We start from the raw sequence: 25,290 nt of genomic DNA on the forward strand, positions 1-25,290 counted from the left end.
ATGAACTGGAATGATTATAGTTATATAAAATCACATTTTAAAGTGATTTTATCGTAGGCCGGAAAATGGCCTTATAGAGAATGAACCTTTGTTTTCTCTTATTGATGAATAGCAGGTATTGCAAATCCATTCCGTATTTTCTGCAGACGCAGTACTAGTTAGAAACTTGCTTTTACTATTGTCATCTAGGTGAGTGTTCTCCACTTTAGAAACACTTTCTTTGAACATGTTTGCTGACAACATGAGCATACAAAAATTGGACCATGGCTAATCTGTTCGTGAAAGTTTTGGATGCACTCTTCTATATCTGCTCCAAATGTTTCGTCCATTTCTTTGTCACAATATTCTACATCTTCACTATTCTTCTGTTTCCGTTCCCTGTTTAGCAATCTCTCATTTTCTCTGATGGAAACGTTACTTCGTTTCGCTTGCTTTCTTACTGTTCTTTTTCAAGAGTTATTAGATTTTCCCTTCATTTTCTTTTTGAAATTCTACTGACCTCTTTTTCTTTTTCTTGCACTTCAAAATTCTGACGCTTTAACTGTCTAAAATGTGTATTTCTTTTCTTTTCTTTTTCTTCAATTTCAGAATTTTGTCGCTTTAGTTTTTCTAGCAAACTTATCCATTTCCCTTTCCATCTCTTTTATTTCTATATTTTGTCTCTTAACCTTCCTACCAGCAGTATTAATTTCCCTTTCTTTCTCTTTTACTGCTGTATTTTGTCTTTTTACCTTCCTACCAGCAGTATTCATTTTCCTTCCTTTCTCTTTAATTTCAGTATCTTGTCTCTTTAACTTTCTTGCAAACTTATCCATTTCCCTTTCTTTCTCTGTAATATCTACATTTTGTCGCTTTAACTTTCTTGCAAACTTATCCAGTTCCCTTTCTTTCTCTTTATTTTCTACATTTTGTCTTTTTACCTTCCTACTAGCAGTATTCATTTTTCTTTCTTTTTCTTTGATTTCAACATTCTGTCGTTTTAACTTTCTAGTAGCTGTTTCTCTTTCAGTTTCTTTCTTTTTAATGTCAGTATTCTGCCTTTTTTTATTTTCTTGCAACTGTTCCCATTTTAGTTTCTTTACATTTTATATCATCATTTTGTCTCTTTAATTTTTTTTGCATCTTTGTTTCTTTCAAATTACTTAAATTTTACATTCTCTCTTCTTCTCCTCATTTACTCTCTCATATAACTGTTTCTGCAAAGGTTTTGATCTTCTGAATTTTGCCCACAGAGATGTTCATCCATTTTGTAATTTTTTTTCTGCAGTGGGCTATGTTCTGGAAATCTATGATGCAATGTCTTAATTGAGATTGATAAGATTTCAAACTGCATTGAAAAGTCTATATACATGCTGTTATACATACTGTACAAATATGACACCAAATCATCAATACCCGTGCTTTGTACTAGCACTGATTTACCATCACAAGCAGACATGCCATCACTGTCATGGGAATGAGAGTCAAAAAAGTAATATTCATTGTCTGACACTTTGTATATACCAGAACAAACCGCTCCTATCATTATCAGCAAATATCTAGAAACTTAAAATACCTCTTCTAAAGATTGATGCAATGATTTCACCTGACTGTTTAGTTCTTCAGAAACAAGTCATCCCCACATGGTTTCAAATTTCTGAATGACATGATGATTTTCTCCTGAAGTTAAGTTGCCTGGCAACTCAGCAAAATTCAGTAGTTTATTAAGAAACATTTGTTTCTGCATCAAATTTTTGACAACATTATATACAACTGAACTCCTGCTATCAAAGAGCTATCTACAAATTCAGTTGAGAATGAGAATCCTTCATAACTTTTAATCAGCATAGTAAGAGCATTGCAGGTACACTGACTTCGTCTAGAAAATGATGAAAACCTTGTATCTCCTTTAATTTCTTTCATCAAGAAATGACCCATATACTAATTTTGTATTGCATACCTGGTTGTCTTCATGTCTAAGTGATTTGCCTTCTTCAGCCATTACACCATGATTATGTAGTACAGTTCTAGTGATTGAGGCATTGCTTGTCAATTTTTGTTCAATATTGTTTTGGAAATTCATTTCAGCAGATTCATTGAGCAGATTTGTTTCACATAGTTCATTCAGCAGATTTGTCTTACAAAGATCATTCTCAAAATTTGTCTCACAAAGTTCATTCTCAAAATTTGTTTCACAAGTTTTTTTTGTTTGACCTGGGTTTTTTTTTTGTAAGCTAAGAGCAGGATTCTCAGTGTCAACATTGCTTTTACTGTTCTTCACGAGGCCAGTCTCCTTAGTCATTCTAATCTCATACATTGTTTTACTGTTTTTTAAGAGGCCAGTCTCCTCAGTCTTGTCAGTCCGTATCTCCTTCCTGGCACCACTCATCATCCAGTACTTTCTTCTAGGCATCTACAAAGGACAAAGTTGATAATGAATATTTATACTTCGATGTACAGTCAAGCCTTGTTAATTAGGTCACTTGTGTTCTCAAGGTTATCATCTGAGTTTATGAAGCATCAGATATACCAAAATTTATCCCAAATTACTTATAAATGTAAATTTTTCTGTTCCCCACACCCACACACCTCAGGAGGGTGAAGCATTCTGATTATCATGGCTCAATTAAAACTTATTAAGTTCAAAAATATTCATTTGCCAAGAAAATATTTGAAATCTTTACTGCAAAACATTAACAAATTGATGTTGAATCTGTCCATGTCTTTCAGAAAAAAAATCTCAAAATATCTTCATTTTTTATCATTCTCAAAATCTAAACTGTTTAGATGCCATTTTTTCTTTAAAACTATTTAGAATTATATCTAATGTTAACAAAAACACATCTTTATTATGGTTGACCACAGAATTTTAACAAAACAGGCTTTAGAAGACGTATGACCCCATTTTTTGAATATCATTTTTCTCAATTATTCATTGCAAAATTTTTAAAAAGTAAAAATTAAATGGATGGTATAGGCTCTAAATCAATCAAAATAGAGCTCAGGTTAGTTTGCTTAAAAAAAAATAAAAAAAATTTAGGTCCACAAAAGCAATTAAGAATTTTGTGTTTGTGTATGTACTAGATGACATATAGATCTTATGGACAGAGTGCTCATAGTGTTAATTTTCATAAATAATCTATATTAAATGCTTTGTATGCACAATAACACTATAATAAACAAATATATTACTTGCTTAATCATTTTCAATCACCCAAAAAGATTTTATATCAATAGACAAGTGAAAACTAAAATTTTTTTATTGATGTGTGAAATTAGAACCGGATCCGTAAAAGTGGACCTTCCTTAATGTCGTTCAAAATGGAGAAGTAATGTGTGAATATCTCACTGAGTGTAATGCAACTTTAAAAATGATAATAGAATGCTAACATTATTAGTTTAACTCAGAAAATTTAGTCGTTTCTACACTTAATTAGAATTTTCTCTGATGTATTTGTCTTTTGTTTCTTTATTCTGCTTTGGTAAGAATTTTACGTTTGCAAATATCCATACACTGCATATTTGTTTTTTTCCTTTGCATCTCACTATGCTACAATTGAATGATGGTGCAGCTGTAAGAAGTAAAAATGGTGATCCAAAATGGTGGCTATTCATTTATGTTCAATTTATTTCTTAATGTCGTTTACATAGGAGAAAAGATTTGTAAATATCGAACTGAGCGTAGTACAACTATGTAAAATGAAAACAGAACACTAATAGTATCACTTTAGTTCGGAAAATTTGGTCGTTTAAATTTAAAATATGTTAATTAGCTCAAATTTGTGATTCAAAATGACGTCATATACACTCAAATTTTGTAAAATACTAAAACTGCTTAATTCCGATTCGTTTTGCAGAAAATAAATTTCGATTTGTTTTTTTTATTAATGAAATAATATTCAAATATACAATGAAAATTGGAGGATATTTTTGTTAATTACTTATGATTATTTAGATAAAGTTTTGACGACAATTCCGAAGACATTTTACCTATTACATGTACCTGTCTCGCCATGCTTTTTTATATAAAATGTTGATAATATTATACAATAATTTCTGTTTAGAGGATAATATGACAAGTAAGCTACCCAAGAGTAGTATATTCCCCGAGCACAAAGGCGAGTGAAAATTGTAGTTCGAGGGTTGCTAAATCATATCAGTTGTTTTCGTCCAGTGTAAAAAAAAAATGTTTATAATGTTCACGTGGAAGGTCTTGTGCAACATAACTTAGTATGATTTTTAAAATGATGGACCACAACCAATTAGAGAATTAGAAATTGTTAAGTCATATAAATCCGAATATATTATAATATCCAAATATCAATACATGTATATGTATTAAGAATTATCAGTATAATATACGTAAACCATATTGGTTATTGATTGTCCAGCTCTGGTTCCGTATCCCTGCATTTGCATTTTGTTATTCTCAGTCAAAAGTTCAACTGCATTCACAAATATTTCATGTTGTGAACGGATAGTCTTGTATTGAACAGTGTATTAAATTTTGAAATTTACAAAACCTGAAAGGGGAAAATGTTTATGTTCATATCCTCCTCGATTCTTGATACAACCTTACACTATCCTAACAAAGAAGTGTGGATCAAGTTGCCTGGTAAAGTTCTTGGAGTGTCTAAGAAAATTTTGTTGCCAAGAGAAGTGTTGACTAGATTGAAGTCAAGAATGGCTTAGGCGTATAATGGTACGAAAGCTTGTACATGATGAGAATCACGAGGAATCTGCAGGTGCTCTTAAATTGCACAATTATACAACTTTTCTCACCAAAATATGCACACAATGTGGTTCCAGATGATAAAGTTGATAAAGTTTGAGAATTTTCTTGCTAATAGAATGACCATTCCATCCAAAAAGACAACAAATCTATACGGTCACAAAATAGAAAGCTACATGTCTTTAATATCAGAGATTTTTTTTTTCATTTTGCATTAAGGTTTTGGAAAACAAAATACAGTGAAAACTGTCTAATCCGACACCTGAATAATCCGACACACTGTGAATTCCGACGTTAAATTTCTTTCCCATTTTAGTATTTTCTATGTTTTTAACACTGTGCAATCTGACAACCTTTCTTTTCTGACACAAAATTTGTCTCCCAGTGCAGGTTTCACTGTATACTTTTATCATTTGAAAATAAATGTATTGTTCCTTGAGTGTTGAAAATACCACAATTCCGAAGACAGACTGAATCATATAGCAAATAAAGCTTGAATAGAAGATATTAGGGGATAAAACTCAGCTCTTACAAGTGCTAATTTCAAAAGCTAGTACAAAGGGTTCGATGAAATCGGACAAGAATTTCTTCAGTTATATTTGATGGTGTGCTGAGGGATATTGAAGTGGAAGTGCAAGTTGATAATAACAGCGATTCAGGATTTATTTTAGGTTGACGGGGCTCAAAGGCTTTGGAACACGGTCAAATACGAGGGAAAAATTTGGAAACTCTTAAGTCGAGTTTGTTTAAACTATTTCCAGAAAAAATGAAATTTTTCTAGTATTTGTTTGTTTGTTCATATTTAATGGACTAATCAATATGATCTGCTGAACTCAGAAGAAAGGGAACACCAAAGGAAATCCCTGTGCCTATTAACTTTGCTTTACCTTAACTTGGACAAAAAACTTAAATTTGTATGACCCTATCTCCTACCATCAAACATAATGAAAAACAATGTTACTGCTCGCTGTGTGTAGAAGGAGAGGGGAGGGGTTATTGGGTGATTTTAGATGGACTGGAATGTGGTGATATTGGTTATGCCATTGTTCGCTGAGTGAAAAAGCAGTCTTTAGCTCTTCAAGCAATACGCTTATACTGTTTTTAAGTACCCTCTTGCAGCTCTAGCTGTTATCATACTAGCTAGTATATCGTTATGTCATTGCTCATTCTTTCTAGAGAAAGACACCTGAAGAATGCGAATGGAACCTTTCTAAAGCCTGCAATTTTTCCTTTTAAATGTTCCGGCGATAAATCTGTCTTTTCTAGAGCTTCAGAAGAAATATGTATATTGAATACAATTTACTTACTGTAATACATATCAATTAAGATTGAGGAGAGGGAAAATTAACTGAAAAAAAAAACGTCTTTAAGTTGCGTTACAAATACAAAGTGGCCACTTACGTGCATCAAAAATTATTTACAAATTACACTTCCCATTCTGTTTATATGCATGCAAAGCAAGTACAATGCCAGGCAGTATAAATATATATTTGAAGCCTCCTATTTCTAAGACCAATGATATGGGATAGTTGTTCTTGGTTGTTTTCTGCCAACCTGGATGAGCCATTGCGTATATTTTTCCGAAAATTTAAATTGTAAGTTACAGCTGTATTATCAATCAGTTGTAGAATAGTGAGATGCAGAGAAAAAGTACAAATCTGTAGTGTACGGATATTTGCAAATGTAAAATTCTTACCAAAGCAGAATATAGAAACAAAAGACAAATAAATCAGAGAAAATTCGAATTAAGTGTAGAAATTACTAAATTTTCTGAGTTAAACTAATAATGTTAGCATTCTATTATCATTTTTTAAAGCTGTATTACACTTAGTGAGATATTCACACATTACTTCTCCATTTTGAACAATATCAAAAAATTTTTTTAAAAAAATTGGATGTCGGCCATTTTGAATCGCCATTTTGACCTCTTTAACGCCAATTTCATGAAAGCCAGCATATTTTTTCGGATTCAGCATACTCGAAATAGGTAAGAAAACTATGCTGGACCAAATAATAATTATGTGCAGTTAGAAGTATTTTTCCTAAAAATCGGACCAGACTATAATTGAAAATTGACCAGAATCAGTTGAGGGAAGAATATGATAGTATACACCTCTCTAAAATCATTATATTATATTAGTCAACCACTCTAACTGATTATTTAATTATACCTATATTGTCCCATCAAAATTGTTCATGGATATTTTTTCTTTTTGCAAAAAGTACTTCAGTTAAAGTGGTGATTAGAGGGTCATAAGCAGTAAAAGAATATATTTCAATTATTCAATTGACATTAATTTTTTAAAAAACACCAAAATTTAAATTTGTTCTTGCATGACCTTTGCCTAAGAAATCAATTGAGATCATTTTGACCTTAGTTCATTGGGAACACAACTATGAGGACTCAGGTTTGGGAAAATGAAGTTTCAATCTTCTGCCCTGAATAATAGTGTACATAATCAGTCTGGAGTTCAACTGAAATTCATCATGTTTAAAAATGATAATTTCTAGTCATAAAATTGATTTTTAATAATGACTTAAATTCATCATTTTTAGAATAATGATGCCAAACAGTCACATCTATTTGGAATTTATTGTAAAATAAATATGACTGTATTTCTCATCATTTTTTATCAAATTGTTAGGTCTGGGCGCACTTAATCATCTTGTTAGCTTTACAGGCTGCACTAATTTATTTAGGTTTCAATTACTTTTCAAGATGTTTCTATACACATGGGTCTATGGCAGGATAGTGTACTATATCTAATAACTGTATTAAATAAGTTGGAAAAGTCAGGAAAATAAACGAGACTTACCTTGGTAAAGGCAAAGTTTGATTCCAATTATTGGAGTAAATAAAAGGCACTGTAGAGATAAGGTGAATAGTACTGCGCAGCTGCCAAGTCATTGCTTCAAAGCTAAAATTTTTTGGGTTGATAGATTTGCAACAAAACATCAAATCCAAATTCATTTCACTAATAATTTCAAGTAATACATTCACCACCTGCAGGGTGGGAGGGAGGCACCTTATCTCTACAGTGCCTTTTATTTATTCCAATAATTGGAATCAAACTTCGCCTTTACCAAGGTAAGTCTCGTTTAATTTCCTAATTATTTTTCGTAAACGTCACTTCCGAGATAATGTGAATCTTTAAAGCACAACACAAAAAATTTTTCAAACTGAAATCAAATTCTTTATTTTAATTTCAAAACAGCATTTGCATACTTATCATCATTCAGCACAGGTTTGTCATACAACTTTCTGAAGGTTTCGACATTAGACCAACCTACTTTGGACAAAATATCATCGACAGGAACAAAGTTCTCTTTTGCTTTAGATGCTGATGCAGATCTAACATTATGAGCCTTAAAAATAGTAGTATCAACACCTGCAGAACACATCACTGTTCTTATCCAACGGGCAACAGTATCTCTTCATACTTCCTTGTGTGGTTGTACATAACTGATAAAAAGTGAATCACAATTATTTCTAATTCTTGCAGTCCTTGATAAGTATTCACATAAAACAATATATACACAAGGCCTCCTATCTGGAGGATATGATTTCAAAACCATGTCAGACATACTACTGTTAGGTCTACATGTTTTCAATAAATCACTAAAAGTAAAAACAAAGCTATTTTTTTCTTCTCGTCATATTACTAAGTTTCATGCATGAAATAGTTTGTACTCGACTTGCACAAATTAAACTAATTAACATAACTAACTTCAGTGTCAAATCTTTCAAACTTAAGTATTTTACAGGTGACAATTTTCTCAAATACTTGATAACAATAGATGCATCCCAAGTATGTACATATCGAGATTTTGATGGTCTCAAATTAAAAACACCCTTCATAAATCGTATAAGTGGATGACATCCAACAGTAAACCCATCAAAAATCAGTCCAACAGAAGATAAAGCCCCTCGGGCAGTATAAATAGCGCTATACCCTAAACCTAGGCGAAAAAGATGTGCTAAAAATTCAATAACAGTTTCTATAGTTGTACAAAATGGATCAATCGATTTTTCACTATATTGCTGAAACCATCTCGTATAAAATGTTTCATATTGTTTCTTGGTTCCCGACTTCCATGATGCCAAAAGGATCGAGGCTGCTTGATGAGAAATTCCTCGTTTTTGGTACTGCAACCGGACAATCGACATGCCATCAGCACTAACGACTCTTTCAGAGATGCTGCACATCTGTGCCTGGAAAGGTCAACAGATTGTCCATCACAGGTAAAATCACCGGATGATCCACCAGTTTTTCTAACACACGATTGAACCATGGCTGTGTTGGCCACACTGGAGCCACCAGTACACACTCTGCTTGGTCCTGATAAATCTTCCTCACCACACGTCCAATGAGGCTGAAAGGAGGATTAAGATAACCATAAATGTTTGCCCATGAAAAACTAAATGCATTAACATAACGGGCATCTGGATCTGGATGCCAAGAACAATATACATCAATTTGCTTATTCAACCTTGTAGCAAACAAATCAATTTCAGGTTGTTCATATCTTAAAACAATTTTATGGAACACAGATTTGCTCAATATCCATTCTATTTGATCATCAAATTTGCGCGACATCATATCTGCTATCAAATTATCTTTACCAGGAATGTGCCATGCACTTAACCACAGATCCCTATTCATAGTCCATAGCCAAATTTCTTTTGCAAGTTTATCACATTTTTTAGAACTAATACCACCCATGTTATTGATGTAGGAAATAGCTGTGGTATTGTCCATAAATAATTTGACATTTTTATTTGTTACATCAGAACAAAAGCAATTTAACCCAAAAAAGCAGGCTAATAATTTTAAGTAATTGATATGATTTTCAGATTCATCTGTTGTCCATCTACCCCCTGATTTCAGTTCATTCATAACAGCACCCCATCCAAGATGAGAAGCATCAGAAGTTATTGTAAGATCATAGGGTTCAGGCAAAATTCTTCTAACTGATGAAGAAATATTAGAATTTAGAAATCCACCAATATAATTCTAATTTCATTTCTTTTGTTATAATCATGAAAGCATCATAGTCATGTTGTGATTGTACAAGTGCATCAGTTTTTGCTCTTTCCATATCACGATAAAACAGCTGATCAAATTCTACTGCTGAAAAACTAGCCACGACCAGTCCAATGACCTTTGAAACTTCTCTAATTTTTTCTCTTGATTTTGTTTATAATTTTTTTACATGCCTCTAAAATAGATTCCTTTCTTTCTTCAGTAAGAGAAACTATCATCAATTCAGAATCAATAACATTTCCTATGAAAATTATTTTTGTACTAGGTGTGAGAACAGACTTCTCATAATTGACTACAAACCCTAGACTCTATTCAGAATCAATAACATTTCCTATGAAAATGATTTTTGTACTAGGTGTGAGAACAGACTTCTCATAATTGACTACAAACCCTAGACTCTCTACTAGGGCTAAAGTTTCAGAAACATGATCTAAACACTCTTTAATACAATTGCCAATCAGTAACGAGTCATCAATATACCCAATAATGACATGTCCTAATCTTCTAAGTGTTGCAAAAACAGTCTTCAGTAGTTTTGCAAAGAGTCTAGGTGCACTAGCTAACCCTTGAGCGAGACAAGTATACTGATAAATCTTAGTTTTCCATATGAATCTAAGAAACTTTCTATGTTCCTCTGCCACACTGACACTATAGTATGCATTGCTAAAGTCAACACTAGCAAAATAACAACCTTGAGTCACCAAGTCAAGAGCACTCTCAAAAGTATTCATTTTAAAATGGTGATACACAATATTTTTGTGAAATTCTTTCAGGTTCAAAATGACTCTATAACTACCATTCTTTTTAGGTCTTGTGAAAACAGTGGAAATGACACCATCACTAAGGTCTTCATTTTCAGACAATTCTTCAATTACATTCATATCTAATAAAGATTTAATTTCTTTGTCAATCACACATGATTCAGCTGAACTAAAACGTGGATCAAAAGGTTTTGAATTTTGTACAGGAATTTTATCATCTTTAAATTCCAAGTGACAACCTTTCACAATATCTAATATACTTTTATCTGATGTTAACTCTTTCCATTCAGAAATGAAATTTTTTAATACACCTGCTCTAAATTCACATACCTTTTTAACTACTTCTGGAGGCGACTCTGCAAGCCTCTTCGCTGGTAGTTTTTTGAATCAGATGAGAAGGATGCAGCATTCGAGTAGGATCCACAACCCCTTGCAGCTCCTCGGACAAAGCGTCCACGTGATCGTCCCCTCATAAAGCGACCACGGAAGCTCCCTCTATATCCGATTTCATACCAATTTTGTTGCTGATTTTGGAACAATCTGTGATGTCTTTTACAGTTTTAGGGACATCGTCGCCAATCAAATAGTCTGTATACTTTAAATTATGACTACAAAGGTGAGTATATTCACCCTTCATATCAGGTTTTCATAAATTCTCTACGCAACATACACAACTGTCTGTTGGCATGCCCCAGCAATGCCAATGATTCCATAGCATTTCCCAAAAGGTCTAAAATCTCGGGATTGTCACACTTACCGAGCAAATAAGTCATTTTAGTGAGTGCACAAGCACTCTTGATCAACGAAGTCTGAACACTTTGAATCTTCTTATCGGAAGATTTTGTAGTTGGGCTCAAAAAATCCCAAACCATTTGGTTAGTTTTCACAGTCACTAATGCTGAACAGTTTTCAGGACGATTTGTCGTTTTTAGAAGCTCATTATATCCTTCTTCCTCGATTCCCTCTCGGAACCAATCTGTCACGAGATTAGCTAGTTCATCATCAATCGATTTATCACAAGTCTCTTTAACTTTAAGTTTCTTACCGCCATTGACGTACTTGTTTTCCGTATCAGTCAGAATCTCGTCTGATGCGCGCTTCCTCGAAGCCGCTTCACCGGAAGTACCCGGTTCGTCCGGGGTATCCGTCCTGACGATCTTCATATTCTTGGTAATCATAATCATACAGATTTTCTAGCTCTGTCATACGATCGATTTGTTTCTTTTGATTCTCTTGAATCGCTTTTAATATGTTGAGAATCTCATTCTCGTTATTTGGCGCGGAACTATCATGTCCTCCGCCATGACCACGAGAACACGTGGAAGTGCCAGTCGAAGTCGACGAACTCGACGACGAACGTAAGTTAGACAGTGTCTTCTCCGAAGACGATGATTTGTTCGGGGCTTTTTTCTTTCCCTTGACCGGTGCTTTATCATCGTCAGGGTTAGGAACGTCCGCCATGACGCACGTGGTTTGAACTTTCAAAACCGATGAAAAAATATCTGACCATGTCAGACAAAATCGCCCCCGAATACTGATCTGACCACGTCAGAAACGAAAATGAACTCTGAAAAAGTTCTAAGAATATATTGACCTCGTCAATATGTAAAAATATATCAATAATGATCGAGCAAGTAAGACCACGTCTACTCGCTCCGGCTACTTGCAGTTCAATGACTTGGCAGCTGCGCAGTACTATTCATATTATATCGGAAGTGACGTTTAGGAAAAATAATTACCTTTTGAATGGAATTGTAATGAAAAGAAGTCATATTTACAAAAACAATAAAAACATGTACATTAGGCTTAAAAAAATTGATTTCTGTAACATTCCCCAAAAATCAAGGGTCGGTAGGTAGGAATTTTTTTCCTGAATAATCAAACATCCCGGACTGAATAAACCAGGTGTTATATTTACATTAGAGACCCAACACCTAGCGACAGAAAACAAACTTCTAAAAGTTGGGGGGGGGGATTGTTACAATAATTATTACTCTTTATATTTAAGGTAAATGTTAACTAGGTTGACATATTTTATGTCTCATTTTAAGCTAAAATAATGTTTTTTTTTAATAAATGGGATCAGCTGATTGATCAAATGCAGTTAAGCCATTTGGCAGAAAAAAATCCACCCGGGGTAATTTGAATGGGTCGGTGGGATTACAGGAAACAAACATATTTTTTTTATTAGGCCTTATATACTTAAAAGAAATGACAATTTATGAATTATCAATCATTTTGAATCTTAAATTGGATGTATTTCAGTCACATACCTGACTGATTATTGTTACAGTGGGTACGGGTTCACATAATATCATAATCAAGCAACAATAGTGAATATAACACAACAGCAGCTTAATTAGTCTCTTTTATTTATTGTTCTCCAGACGATGTGGCAATTTCTTTCTTTACGTTTTTACTTCGGTATTCTCCGTGAACCTTCGTATCTAAAGAAACTGGTTTTTCATGCACGAGCGATTTAGCGCTCACTATAAATACTTTTACCGGGGAATGTTCGATTAATGCGACGTTCGTTACAAAGAATCGCAGGTTGTTTTGTGTCTTTGGCATGTCTACAGAATTTTATCTTCAAGTTCAACTTCTAATAGAGATGTTCCTCAAAAATTACGTACAGAGACAAACTCCAATTCTGGACAGGATTTTGATGTCATTGACGCTTTCAGTTTATTAAACAGCAGTTTTAGCTCAACGAGGAGATATTGCTAGGCTTAGAATGAAGTTGAGTATGATAGTCATTTATTAGACTACAAATCTGACTTTGACAGTGTTTGATCCAAATTCAATCATTTCAGTTTAAGATCGTTTATAAAAAAAAAAATCTGTTGAATTTGGAAGAATGCTATAAAACCAGACAATTATATTTTAAATGTTATCAAATTTGGTTACAGTATAGAATTTATATCATATTCTGAAGTTCTATTTTTGTCTAACAACAAATCAATATTGCAGCCCCCCCCCCCCCCCCCTGTTTTTGAAACGTACATTTTAGAATTGCTGAGAAAAGAGTTAGCCATTGAATACTGTAAACCAACTTTTATTCGCGACGACTTTATTTCGCGATTTACCGGGAGTAAACTAGTTCGCGACGATTAATTTTTGCGATCAAGCCTTTCTGGAACTGTTTTTAATAGAAAAAGAGACTATAATGATCAGTTCGCGGCGATAAATATTCGCGATGATAAGGCTCTCGCGAACCTCGCGAAAATTTCTCGCACGCGAATAAAAGTTGGTTTACAGTAATTTGAACCGCTCCATTATATTAATCCACTGACCGTTTCAGCGCCATTGAATAAAAAGCTAAGGTTTATTGTTGATATTAGATAAGTGAATGCATGCGTGTTAAAGAGAAATTTTAAATTCGAGGGGTCTTCAGAGGGTCTCAATTTTGCCGAAAAAGGTTTATTCATGATCAAATTTTATTTAACATGTGGATATCATTATGTAAATTTTTCCTGGAATTTCAATGGCTCAAAGCGTTATTTCATATACACAGTCCTACCCTTCGGTCTCAACAGTGCTGGTTATATTTTACTAAAGTATTAAGACCATTAGTATTGTATTGGAGACCAAAAGCATATGGAGTTATAATGTATTTAGACGATGGCTGGGTTTGCGATCAAACAAAATTGTATTTTAATTTTACAGAATATTTAAAAAGATTTGTTGCATGCTGGTTTTCTTATTAATGATGCTAATGAACGTTTGAAGCTCAGTGCAAAAGTTAGAGTGGCTCGGTTTCGAGTGGAATTTAGAAGTCGGTTGTATTGGTATCCCTCGGCATAAATTAGAAAGTTTTGTGTAGCAAGATAATTAAAAAAAAAAATCTGCTAGAGATGTCGTTTCAATATTATTCAGTTTTATTTCTTTCAAGTTTGCATTTGGGCCGGTTTGTCTAATAATAATTAGACAATTGTCAATGCTTATTGCTAATGCATTATGTTGGGATGAAAATATTAATATTTCACTTCCTGTCTGATGTGAGCTAGAGTTTTGTTTAAAAAAAAAAAAAAAAAAAAAAAAGCCTATATTTTCCCGCCAGGTTTATTTCCCCATGGTATCGCATACCTGAACGCATTGTTTTTACTGAGGCTAGTGATTTTGCATGGGGTGGAGTGATGTTAGGTTTGACTAAAAAAGTGTTTCATGTTATGATGGACGAACCAGCGAGAGTTCGAAGTTCAAATTTTTGCGAACTTAAAACAGTTGAAATCTTCGTGAAAATTTTTGGTGGTGTTTTAGAAAAATAAATTTGTAAAACTACATATAAATGCACAGACAATCAAAACGTTGTTAGAATTTCGTAGATCGGCACCATGAATTCGGATTTATTATCTTTTGCTTTTACTATATACACGTTTTCTGTAGCTCGGGTTCCACGAGAGCAAAACGTAGAAGCAGACTTTGTTGATTGGGGTATAAGCAATCATATTGTTGCATTTTTAATAAGGTTTGGGGACCTTACACTTGCGATATCTTTGCGAGTTGAAAAAATGTCAGTGTAAAAAAAAAAAATCTTTGTTTTGGATCCCTGGAACAAGCGGCGTCGACGCATTTGCGTTCGGCTGGTCACAAGATTCTTCTTTGATCGACAAAAAATGAAAGTTCTTGTGGTTTGTGAAAGATATGAGCATAAAAAAAAATCATTTCAGGTTTTGATAAAAATAATGTATTTGCAGCTCACAAATTTATTAGTAATGTTACAGCACCGCAATTGGATGCTTCGTAATTAAGTCGTTGTAACACTATATTTATATGTTCATTTGCATGCTTTGATTGTGAAATATGGACAGATTAGTACACAAAGGTTGACTGCTAACCAGTGTACAATGTGCATGCATATTGAAATTTAATAACTGGATGACTGCTATCCAACAAGGAGAAAGATATTAAAAAGTATGAAAAAACCAATATTTTTTTTCATTTCGGGTTCTGATAAAAATAGCGTATTTGCAGCTCACAAATTAATCAGTAATGTTAAAGTACTGGGATTAGATGCTTCGTAATTAAGTCACTGTAACACTATATTTTATATGTTCATTTGCATGCTTTAATTGTGAAATATGGACAGATTAGTACACAAAGGTTGACTGCTAACCAGTGGACAATGTGCATGCATACTAAAATTAAAAAATGATAGGATGACTGCTATCCAATAAGGAGGACTGCTCTCCTAGATTTGAATGATTGCAAAGCTAACATAAGATTATAATCTAACATACTGGTTCTGAAAATCGAATATTTTGATGACTGACTTTTAAACCTGGAGGACTGCGCCATGCTCTCCTATTTTGATGTTGATGATAAAGATGCTTGTAAATACGTGTGATATAATAACGTGGCTATTACTGGTTACTGTGCAAATTTGGTTTGAATTTTAGTGTGCTTTATTGTTATATATTTCAGTCTTTGAAGAATTATCAAGGCCAATGGATAAATATTGACAAGTTTAAAGTCGATCTTCATTTTAGCTATATAGTGGAGTCCTTGCAGTGTATCGTGAGAAATGCAAAATCTCAGTCAACGAACAAGATGTACGACATATATTTCTCTAAATAAAGAGATTGGTGTTCGAAGCATTCATAAACGCATCTTCCTGCATCACCGTCTACTGTCGCTCTTTTTATGGGAGGTTTGGTGCAACAGAGGGTATCAACGTCGGTTCTGAAATTGTATTTCTACAGTATAAGTTGGATCCATGAATTTTCTTCAAATTTGAATCTATGCGAAGATAAGTTCCTGAAACTAGTGATTGAAGGTGGAAGGCGCATGTTATCTAAACCTATCAGCAATAAAGAACCTATCAATACAGATATATTACGTAAATTGGTGGATTTTTCTTCCAAGGATCCTTCTAATGTGCTGAAATTAAGATCCTTTGTGATGTGTTTATTGGGATTTTCTGGTTTCTTTAGATTCAGTGAATTATTAAATATTCAATTATGTGATATCAAATCGGAAAGTTCTCACATCGAAATTAATATTCCCAGAAGCAAAACGGATATCTACAGGAGAGGAAATTCGGTGATAATCGCAAAAACTGGAAACGATTTGTACCCTGTGTTTTGGTTAAACAAATACTTTGATATGTTAGAGATGGATAAGTCTTCCAATGATTACACGTTTACAGCTGTAAATTTTATAAAATCCCTCAATAATACAAAGCTTCAAATAAATCCAAACCTCTGTCATATACAAGAGTTATAGGGAAATATTGTTTTCTTCTTTAAATGAAATTGGCCTTGACAGTTCTAAATATGCTTTACACAGTTTACGTAGCAGCGGAGTTACAGCCGCTGTTAATAATAATGTGTCTGATCGATTGCTTAAATTACATAGTCGGTGGGTCACGGATAAAGCCAAAGACGGTTATATAAAAGACAATCTTGAACATAAAATTCTGGTTTCAATGAATCTTTGATTAGGCTGTTTAAATTTAATTCTACGTTTAACGTCACATCTAAAGTTCAAAACCTACGAGAGAGGGAGGAAAAAAATAAACAAACAAAATTTTCAAACAATTGTGAATTTATTCAAATTAACCAATTCAGTACATTAAAAACATTACAATTAAGTAATATTTTCCTTAGTATGTAAATCAGTTTGAGTCCTATTGTTAGCAAACAATGTAGTCTAAGACTGAATGTGCAGGAAAGTGGCTTTTAACTAGGCCTCAGTTGTCCTTTGGATTTATATTGCCACACGTCCATGGTACCCTGGAGGCAAATGCTTCTTCTTGTGGGAAAAGTTGATCAATATCTACAATCAAAATTATTGATGACAATATTTAAAAGTGTTCATGAAATATCCTCAAATTGAATTATGTCGTATTTTTTCTTAGTACTAGATCTACTAGCATTAAGTTTTGAAAGTGTGAATACTAATATTTGGACCATACTGATAGCTGTTAGATTATCTTTAATACCTTGAATTCCACACAAAAGACAGGATTCTTCACATCTTGGAATACCCCAACCACTTTCCTTACTCTCCTTCACTTGAAAGGCCCTATCTTCGGTAAGCTTCTCCCTGCTCAAATGGTTATGACAAGTATATTATCTTTCCCAAAAATTGTAGCTCTATTTGTAGGTACATAAATTATGAAGAAATCAATTACTTTACTCATTACTGTTCCTTTCGATTTTTACAGAAATATTTTTAATATGAAACATATTAGTAAGATTTAAATGATGCTTTTCACTGTATATAAATCTTGGTTTTTGACACAGTTTCCACTCAGTAAAAAAAGTTTTTCGATTCTCTCCAAAATACAATGAAAAGTTCAGCCAATAGAATCACGAACTGAGAGTCTGTCACTGTCAGTCTGTACATATGATTCGAAGACTGACAAAAAAAAATCAACAAACAAGACTTTGTCATTAATATAATCATAAAATAATCTATTTTTTACTTACATTTATGGTCCCAAACTCTTTAATTCTCTAGTTTTCATTAATAAGACACCAACTGCCTTAACTGCGGCTATCAAAGCACATTTTCTGTCACTACGGGAAGCAGAATTCAGTCGCTAATTGAAGAACCAAACCGGAACGGACATACGGAATTCCGAATTGTTTGTTTTTTTTCAAGACGAATTTCTCATAAACCTACGCGCGCGGGTGACGTTAAACGTAGTTTTAATTTTAAACAGCCTTATAAAATCATTTTATTGCAACTACTGTCCTTTGTTTAATGCGATTTGTAACGAACGCAACAATCCTACAGTATATTCTTTTTCTTTGTTTTTCAATAAATTAGTCAAGAAAATATTTATTTGCGGAGGAGTGAAACGAGGGAGAAAATAAATTCATTTCTTTACGTTTTTACTTCGGTATTCTCCGTGAACCTTCGTATCTACAGAAACTGGTTTTTCATGCACGAGCGATTTAGCGCTCACTATAAATACTTTTACCGGGGAATGTTCGATTAATGCGACGTTCGTTACAAAGAATCGCAGGTTGTTTTGTGTCTTTCCCTGCCCTCCCAGCCCTTGCATTGTTTATCTTGTAAAATTTATGAGTTTGATTTGCATGTTTTGAATAAAAATGCGATTTGTAACGAACGCAACAAACCTAGAGTATATTCTTTTTCTTTGTTTTTCAATAATTAGTCAAGAAAATATTTATTTGCGGAGGAGTGAAACGAGGGAGAAAATAAAAAATACTTAAATACACTCACTGCCACTGGATTCCATAATACTGGCTACATTCTCAGCCACAGTAATTGCAACAAGCTTTTTTGCTTAGTATACCTCATTCCGTTTCTTGATACCGCACATTTCTTGATCAACCTGAACAATTTGATTTTTAATCATCAATATAGATTTATTTTGTTTTCTTAAAAAAAAAAACGATTCCAAATTGTTTCTTCATATCCCATGTCAATTTTGTTGGTGGACCCAATACACAATATTGGGCATCAATTTTTAAACAGCATTGTAAATATCTAAGCATAAACATACACATAACGTTAAGATGTAGGTTTATTAGCTACGTATAAAATCGTCCAACTTAAGGCCCGAGATAATAAGCACCGCTTTATATTTACCTGGTCTGTATTCAAATGAATAATGTCAATCAAATGAACTAGAAAACTGACTAGTCAGCAAGGGCCCCGCTGAGGGGTAGAAATATAAGGGTGCAGCTTACGAAATAAGAATTTTACTTGATTACAATTTTTTTAAAAAATATATTATGAAAATTAAAGGAACAACTATATTTTTTTTAAATTTCAAGATAATTCCTGAATGTCCAAAAACCTGTAAATAGTGACCTTGTATTTACATAAAACAGGGAAAACCTCATGTCTTATAATAACTCTATTAAATGTGTATTTGAAAAAGATTTATGCAGACGTTTTATAAAATGCTAGCCTTCGGTGAATGCAAATATCACCCAGGGTTGACCTCAACTACAAAATAAAACATCAGCTGCAGACAAAGATGTTCATAAATTTTCATGTGGCAGATAAAGATAAGCATCTAAATTTTCTTCAGCAAGCAAGATAATTTATCCCAGGGGATTAATTATGCTGCTCTTTCATCCTTTTCTTTTAAATTTACAATAAGAACTTTTTTCAGCAGTAGACAGAATGGGGTTTTTATCTGATTACCTGTTAAAATTAACAGCATCAAGGCAGCAAAAAAAAAAAAGATAAATAAATAATTAAAAAATTAATGATAAAAATAAAGGATATCTTTAATAATATATATCTCTTGTTTTTAGAATTCAATAAAATCATAACTCATTGTGTGCAGTATTTTAACCAAAATAAAGTATAAACAATATTTAAATCTACATCATTCAAAATTGACCTTAACTTCAAAACAAACTTCATCTGCAGACAGAAGTGGTACAGTGATTAATCTCAATGTGACAGATAAAGATAATGCTTAGGATTTTCTTCAAGTGGAATGTTAATTAATCTCAAGGGATTCTTGCAGAGCTTTCATAGTTTAAATAGGAACCTTCTCAGCAGTTATCTCTCTTTGCCCATTCATTCTTATGCATATTTAAGGAATCTACCCCACCACCCCAGCTCCAAACCAGAAGACATACAGAACCAAACCTAGCATCAAAATATGTCTTTCTGCCTACTAAACCACCATACCAAATTTGAACTTAATTGGGCAATTTAAAAAAAGTTATAAGAAAAAAACAGAAAATTTGTGGACGGAAGAATGACAGACAGACGGACAGACAGAGTGATTACTATAGGGCACCCGCAAATCTTTGCGGGGCCCTAAATAAGGTCCATCATTGGGTACTTAAAATTGATTGATATTTAGCTACTAGTACCTGTGTATAAATCTCTCACCTTGTTTGGCACTCGTGGCCACCATCGAATTAACTTTCGGTCTTCTGATGTTTACCGCTAAATTACCAGCACAATTAGGAAACCATTTTGATGCAGGGACGTAACAACGGGGGGGGGGGGGGGGGGGGGGGGGCAGGGGGGCCTGCCTCCCCCCACACTTTTTTTCCCCAACATTACTTTTACTACAGGAGATGTCTATTGAAAGGCTGGTTGCCCCCCCCCCCACTTTTTACTACAAGCTAATGATATTAAGGAAATGTAGTACTGAATGCCCAAAAAAGTGGTACTGAAAAATTGGCGTTGAAAAAACTTGGTCCCCCCCCCCCCCCATCCCCCCTTGAAATAGGATTTTCGAGTTTGGGCAATTTCCCCTTTTTTTCTACTTGTCAACTTTTTTCGGTAAGTCAAAAAAAAAATTTTTCTCCGGCTGGCTCCCCCCCCCCCACTTTCAAAAACGATGCTAAGTGGCTGTGATGCAAACATTTTTAGCTTGATTATAATTATCTGAATTACAAACATGTCATTGAAAAATGAAAATTTTCTCATAGTGTTTCAGAATAAAGTAAATCAAGAATGTGTATAATATTTTTATTGAAATGTGCATATGTGATGGAAATCTTGTCTTCACTAGTAAAAGATTCTTGTTTTGAGACGTGGCGAAAAAATTACGATGAAAATAATGGAGAAAAATAATACAACCTGGAATAGTAAGGATGAAAGCAAAATATCTTATTAGAAACAACTTAGCCTGGACAAGTATTAAGACTTTCTCCCTTTTTTTTTCCCATTTTTTAAGCATTTTTTACTACGTGGATTGTTACCTCGTTCAAGGTCACAGGTGTTAGAAATACAGAAGTTAACAATAACTTTAGTTAATATTTCGTTTTTAGTTATTATACCCCCCGCTTGAAAAGTGGGAGGGTATATAGTAATCGGGATTTCCGTCCGTCCGTCCGTCCGTCTGTTACGCTTATCCGCAAATCCTCTTATACTACTGAGTGAAATTTCATATAACTTTCACAGAATCTTTATTACATATTGCCATTGGGCACCTCCTATTTTACTTTTTTATTTTATTCGACACGTATTTTGGTTTCCCACAGCAAAACATGGACATTGCCATTATATGTTTACCTATGACGTCACATATAGAAGCATCTGGGTAACATTTGATAGGACGAGTTATTCCTCTTTACACATTACCGTAAAAACAATATATAGCAACACATGGACATTATGGGAGGCGGGGGTATCATTTATTGAGCTCATTGCTCACAGTACCTCTAGTTTATATTATAATTGTGATTAACTTAAAATTCACACACACATACATGTATAATTTTAATTTCTTGATACCATCGTCATCGTGAATTTTTTACAAACGGACAACTTTGCTAAAAATAGGACGCGACTTTACATAAAAACGGGAAGAAACTGTTACTAGTAACCGTGATCGAAGCTCTATGCTACTATAATTACGATAATTATAAACAGTTCTTAAAATATAGAAAGAGACAGGCAAGGATGAATATTTTACACATTTGATATTGTACCTGTATTTCATTAATTTTTTTTCATAATGAACTCAAGTATGTATTTGCTGCTGTGACGTACAATGTAAGGTACAAATCGTATTTTTTTTTTTTTTTACAAAAGTTCGCCGATGGGATTTCTCTTTGTTTGATATTAGATATGTCTGGAAAAAATTATGTAATTTTGCAAATATCATTTATTACTGATGACATTTTTTATTTACTATGTCGATTTTTGATTACTCCAAAACATTTCAATTCTGAATGTTGGGTCAAGACCCCCCACAGCATCAATTTTGGTTGACAGGTATGATCATGTGCGAAGCTTTTTTTTGGTTTCTACCAAAAAAGTGAAAAAAGAGTGAAAAATATAAATAATGAAGAATTTAATGTGTAAAGGATGATATTAACAGAACATTTTTTTGAAAATATAATCTTTCATGAACTTTTAGAATTAAGAAATGTCTTTTCTCATAGCGGGGATTGTCCTCGCCTTGTACGCCTCAATTCTTGGTTACGCAATTAATATATAAGGAACTTGATATGTTGACAAGTTTATGACTAACGTATGATGCATGACGAATAGTGACAAACAAACACAGATAGCAGTTTTTCACCTGAGGGACTCAATTAACTCAATAAATAATAAGTCATGATTTTTAGTCCCCTACCGGTAGACTATAGGTTTCCTCTACATCTGTCCGTCTGTCTGTCAGTCTGTCCTACTTGGTTTTCCGCACATTTTTTCTAAACGCTTGCAGATATTGAGCTGAATTTGATATTTGAGTGTATCGTGATGAGTTATTTTAAAATCAAGTTTAAATGTCGTTTCACTTCATTGATTTTTGGACGAAATAATGGCATTTTTAACTTTCATAATGGTTTACAATCGGGTTCGTGCTGCACTAAATTCCTATGGTCAACATGGTAAATATGAAGAGAGAAAAGATGTTGATCGTTTTTCTGTAGATTATTTTATTAGGTTAAAGGCATTAACAACCTCAAAATTCAGCAGTTTTACCTTGGTAATATCTTTGCATATTATAAAATGACATTCTAAAGAAAAAGGGGAACCCGGTAGGGGACATGTATTGCTTATGCAATACGTTCTTCTTTAATAAAGTGTAAGCAAATGATTAGAGATAGCTTTAATCAGTTAATTTTGATAAAATCTTATGTATATCACCGATTCATTTTCTTCTGTTACTAGCACATGTACTAGCTTTAATTCTATGTGATTTCTGAAAAATATAATGTAGACATGATTGTGTTTATTTTCTTTTTAATTAGATTCAGATATAATCATATATTTCTAGCATCTACTTAGTGCAATCACGCTTTTCACTTATACAATGTACTTAAATGAAACACTTGCTCTATGGTAAGTTTGGTTGCAATTGGCGAAGTGGTAAGAGGAAAACCAAATATTAGAAACGGAAAGACAGACGGGCGGACTGACGTTAAATTAGTCACGAAAGCTTTCAGATGAGGTAAAATGCATGATACATATTGTGGTGAGGAAAAAGAATTTAATTACCTGATCGCAGCCAATTGCAAGAACAAACATTCCAAAAAGCAGTGACTCCACCACAAGTAAAACAGAATGCATCCTACAAATAACAAAAAATTATGATTTTTTAAATTTTTTTTTTTAAATTTCACGCATTGTATTGTTTCTATTTTAAATCTAAAATTGCATCAAAAAACCTAATCTGTTTTGTACAGGTAGCAGCTGTTTTTAATTAAGCACTGTGCACTTTGAACATAGCTTCAATAATGCAGTCATCTCCATTTTTAAAGTCTGATATTCTCTGGGAAAATAAAAAATGGAAAGGGAAGCATTACTGCATTTATATGTCCAAGTGAACCTGTTGTAGGGAGTACTCAAAATCAGATTTCATCCATGAAGTCTTAAGTTCCTGATAATGGGTATCATTGAATCCGTGAAATTGGGTCTAGACAGTGTAATCGCATTATTAATTTAAACATTGAGATTGCAAACTTTTGCCGAGTCAATTTTTCACCTGGTGATGAATATAATATAATGGTATCAGTAGTCTATTTTTGTTTAATAAGCACAGGGTAACAAATACATGTACTTGTTGAGAATCCTGAAATGCTGGGTCTGACTTATGTATAGGATATATGCCGAATACAGTTCTTTGTTAAAAATACTTGGCCTAGTTACCTTGGCTTTGCATCTAGGCATTTTTCTTTTTATGAGAATAATGAAATCAATCTGTTTGAATGCTGCTCTTTATAGTGTCTAAACTTTGTGTTATGTTATGAATTTATTATTAGGACTTTGAAAGTTTATGTGCTTCTCTGGTGACCCCCAGTGTGCCCACTCTTTTTCAAAAACCAAAGAAAGAACCAAAGCATCCTCAGGTAGTGTAGATTCAAGTTTGTTCAAATCATGAATTCTGAATTTCCTCTATATTTCTATGTAAAACTATAATCAGCCAGTGTGGTCCCGCCCTACCCCCCAGGGGTCATGATTTAAACAAACTTAAATCTACACTACCCGAGGATGCTTCCCTATGAGTTTCATCTTTCCTGGCACAGTGGTTCTTGAGAAGAAGATTATAAAAGAATTTTCCTATACATTTCTACGTAAAACTTTGATCAGCCAGTGTGCCCTACCCTGCCCCCGGGGATCATGATTTGAACAAATTTGAATCTACACTACCTGGGGACGCTTCGCTATAAGTTTCATCTTTCCTGCTACAGTGGTTCTTGAGAAGAAGATTTTTAAAGAATTTTCCTATATATTTGTATGTAAAACTTTGATCGGCCAGTGTGGCCCCGCCCTACTCCGGGGGTCATGATTTGAACAAACTTGAATCTACACTATCTGAGGATGCTTCCTTATGAGTTTCATCTTTCCTGGCACAGTGGTTCTTGAGAAAAAGATTTTTAAAGAATTTTCATATACATTTCTATGTAAAAAATTTGATCGGCCATTGTGGCCCCGCCCTATCCCCGGGGTCATGATTTGAACAAACTTGAATCTACACTACCTGAGGATGCTTCCCTATAAGTTTCATCTTTCCTGCTACAGCGGTTCTTGAGAAGAAGATTTTTAAAGAATTTTTTCTATATTATTCTATGTAAAACTATGATCAGCCAGTGTGGCCCCGCCCTACCCCCGGGGGTCATGATTTGAATAAACTTGAATCTACACTACCTGAGGATGCTTCCCTATGAGTTTCATCTTTTCTGGCTCAGTAGGGCGGTGCCACACTGGCTGATCATACTTTTACATAGAAATATATAGGAAAATTCTTTAAAAATCTTCTTCTCAAGAACCACTGTAGCAGGAAAGATGAAACTTTTAGGGAAGCATCCTCAGGTAGTGTAGATTCAAGTTTGTTCAAATCATGACCCCCGGGGATAGGGCGGGGCCA

At 33.7% G+C, this 25,290-nt stretch overlaps 1 protein-coding gene and 1 long non-coding RNA gene across 3 annotated transcripts in view; both read right to left on the bottom strand.

The window, feature by feature from the left end:
- LOC134265656 (palmitoyltransferase ZDHHC7-like) overlaps window positions 1-25,290 on the bottom strand; it is a 142,211-nt gene that overhangs the window by 35,242 nt on the left and 81,679 nt on the right. For both annotated transcript variants that reach the window (XM_062747879.1, XM_062747878.1), the window contains exon 6: window positions 23,421-23,493. In XM_062747879.1, coding sequence (XP_062603863.1) covers window positions 23,421-23,493 — 73 coding nt within the window. The remainder of the gene's footprint in view (window positions 1-23,420; window positions 23,494-25,290) is intronic.
- On the bottom strand, window positions 17,096-18,100 carry LOC134265657 (uncharacterized). The gene is made up of 3 exons (XR_009991797.1): window positions 17,951-18,100; window positions 17,461-17,564; window positions 17,096-17,294 (listed from the first exon to the last, which is right to left on the bottom strand). It is a non-coding gene; the product is annotated as an uncharacterized LOC134265657 (long non-coding RNA).

Source organism: Saccostrea cucullata, unplaced genomic scaffold, assembly GCF_032062105.1.
Source record: "Saccostrea cucullata isolate Sc308-1 unplaced genomic scaffold, CSIRO_AGI_Scuc_v1 ctg1711, whole genome shotgun sequence".
Lineage (NCBI taxonomy): Eukaryota > Metazoa > Mollusca > Bivalvia > Ostreida > Ostreidae > Saccostrea > Saccostrea cuccullata.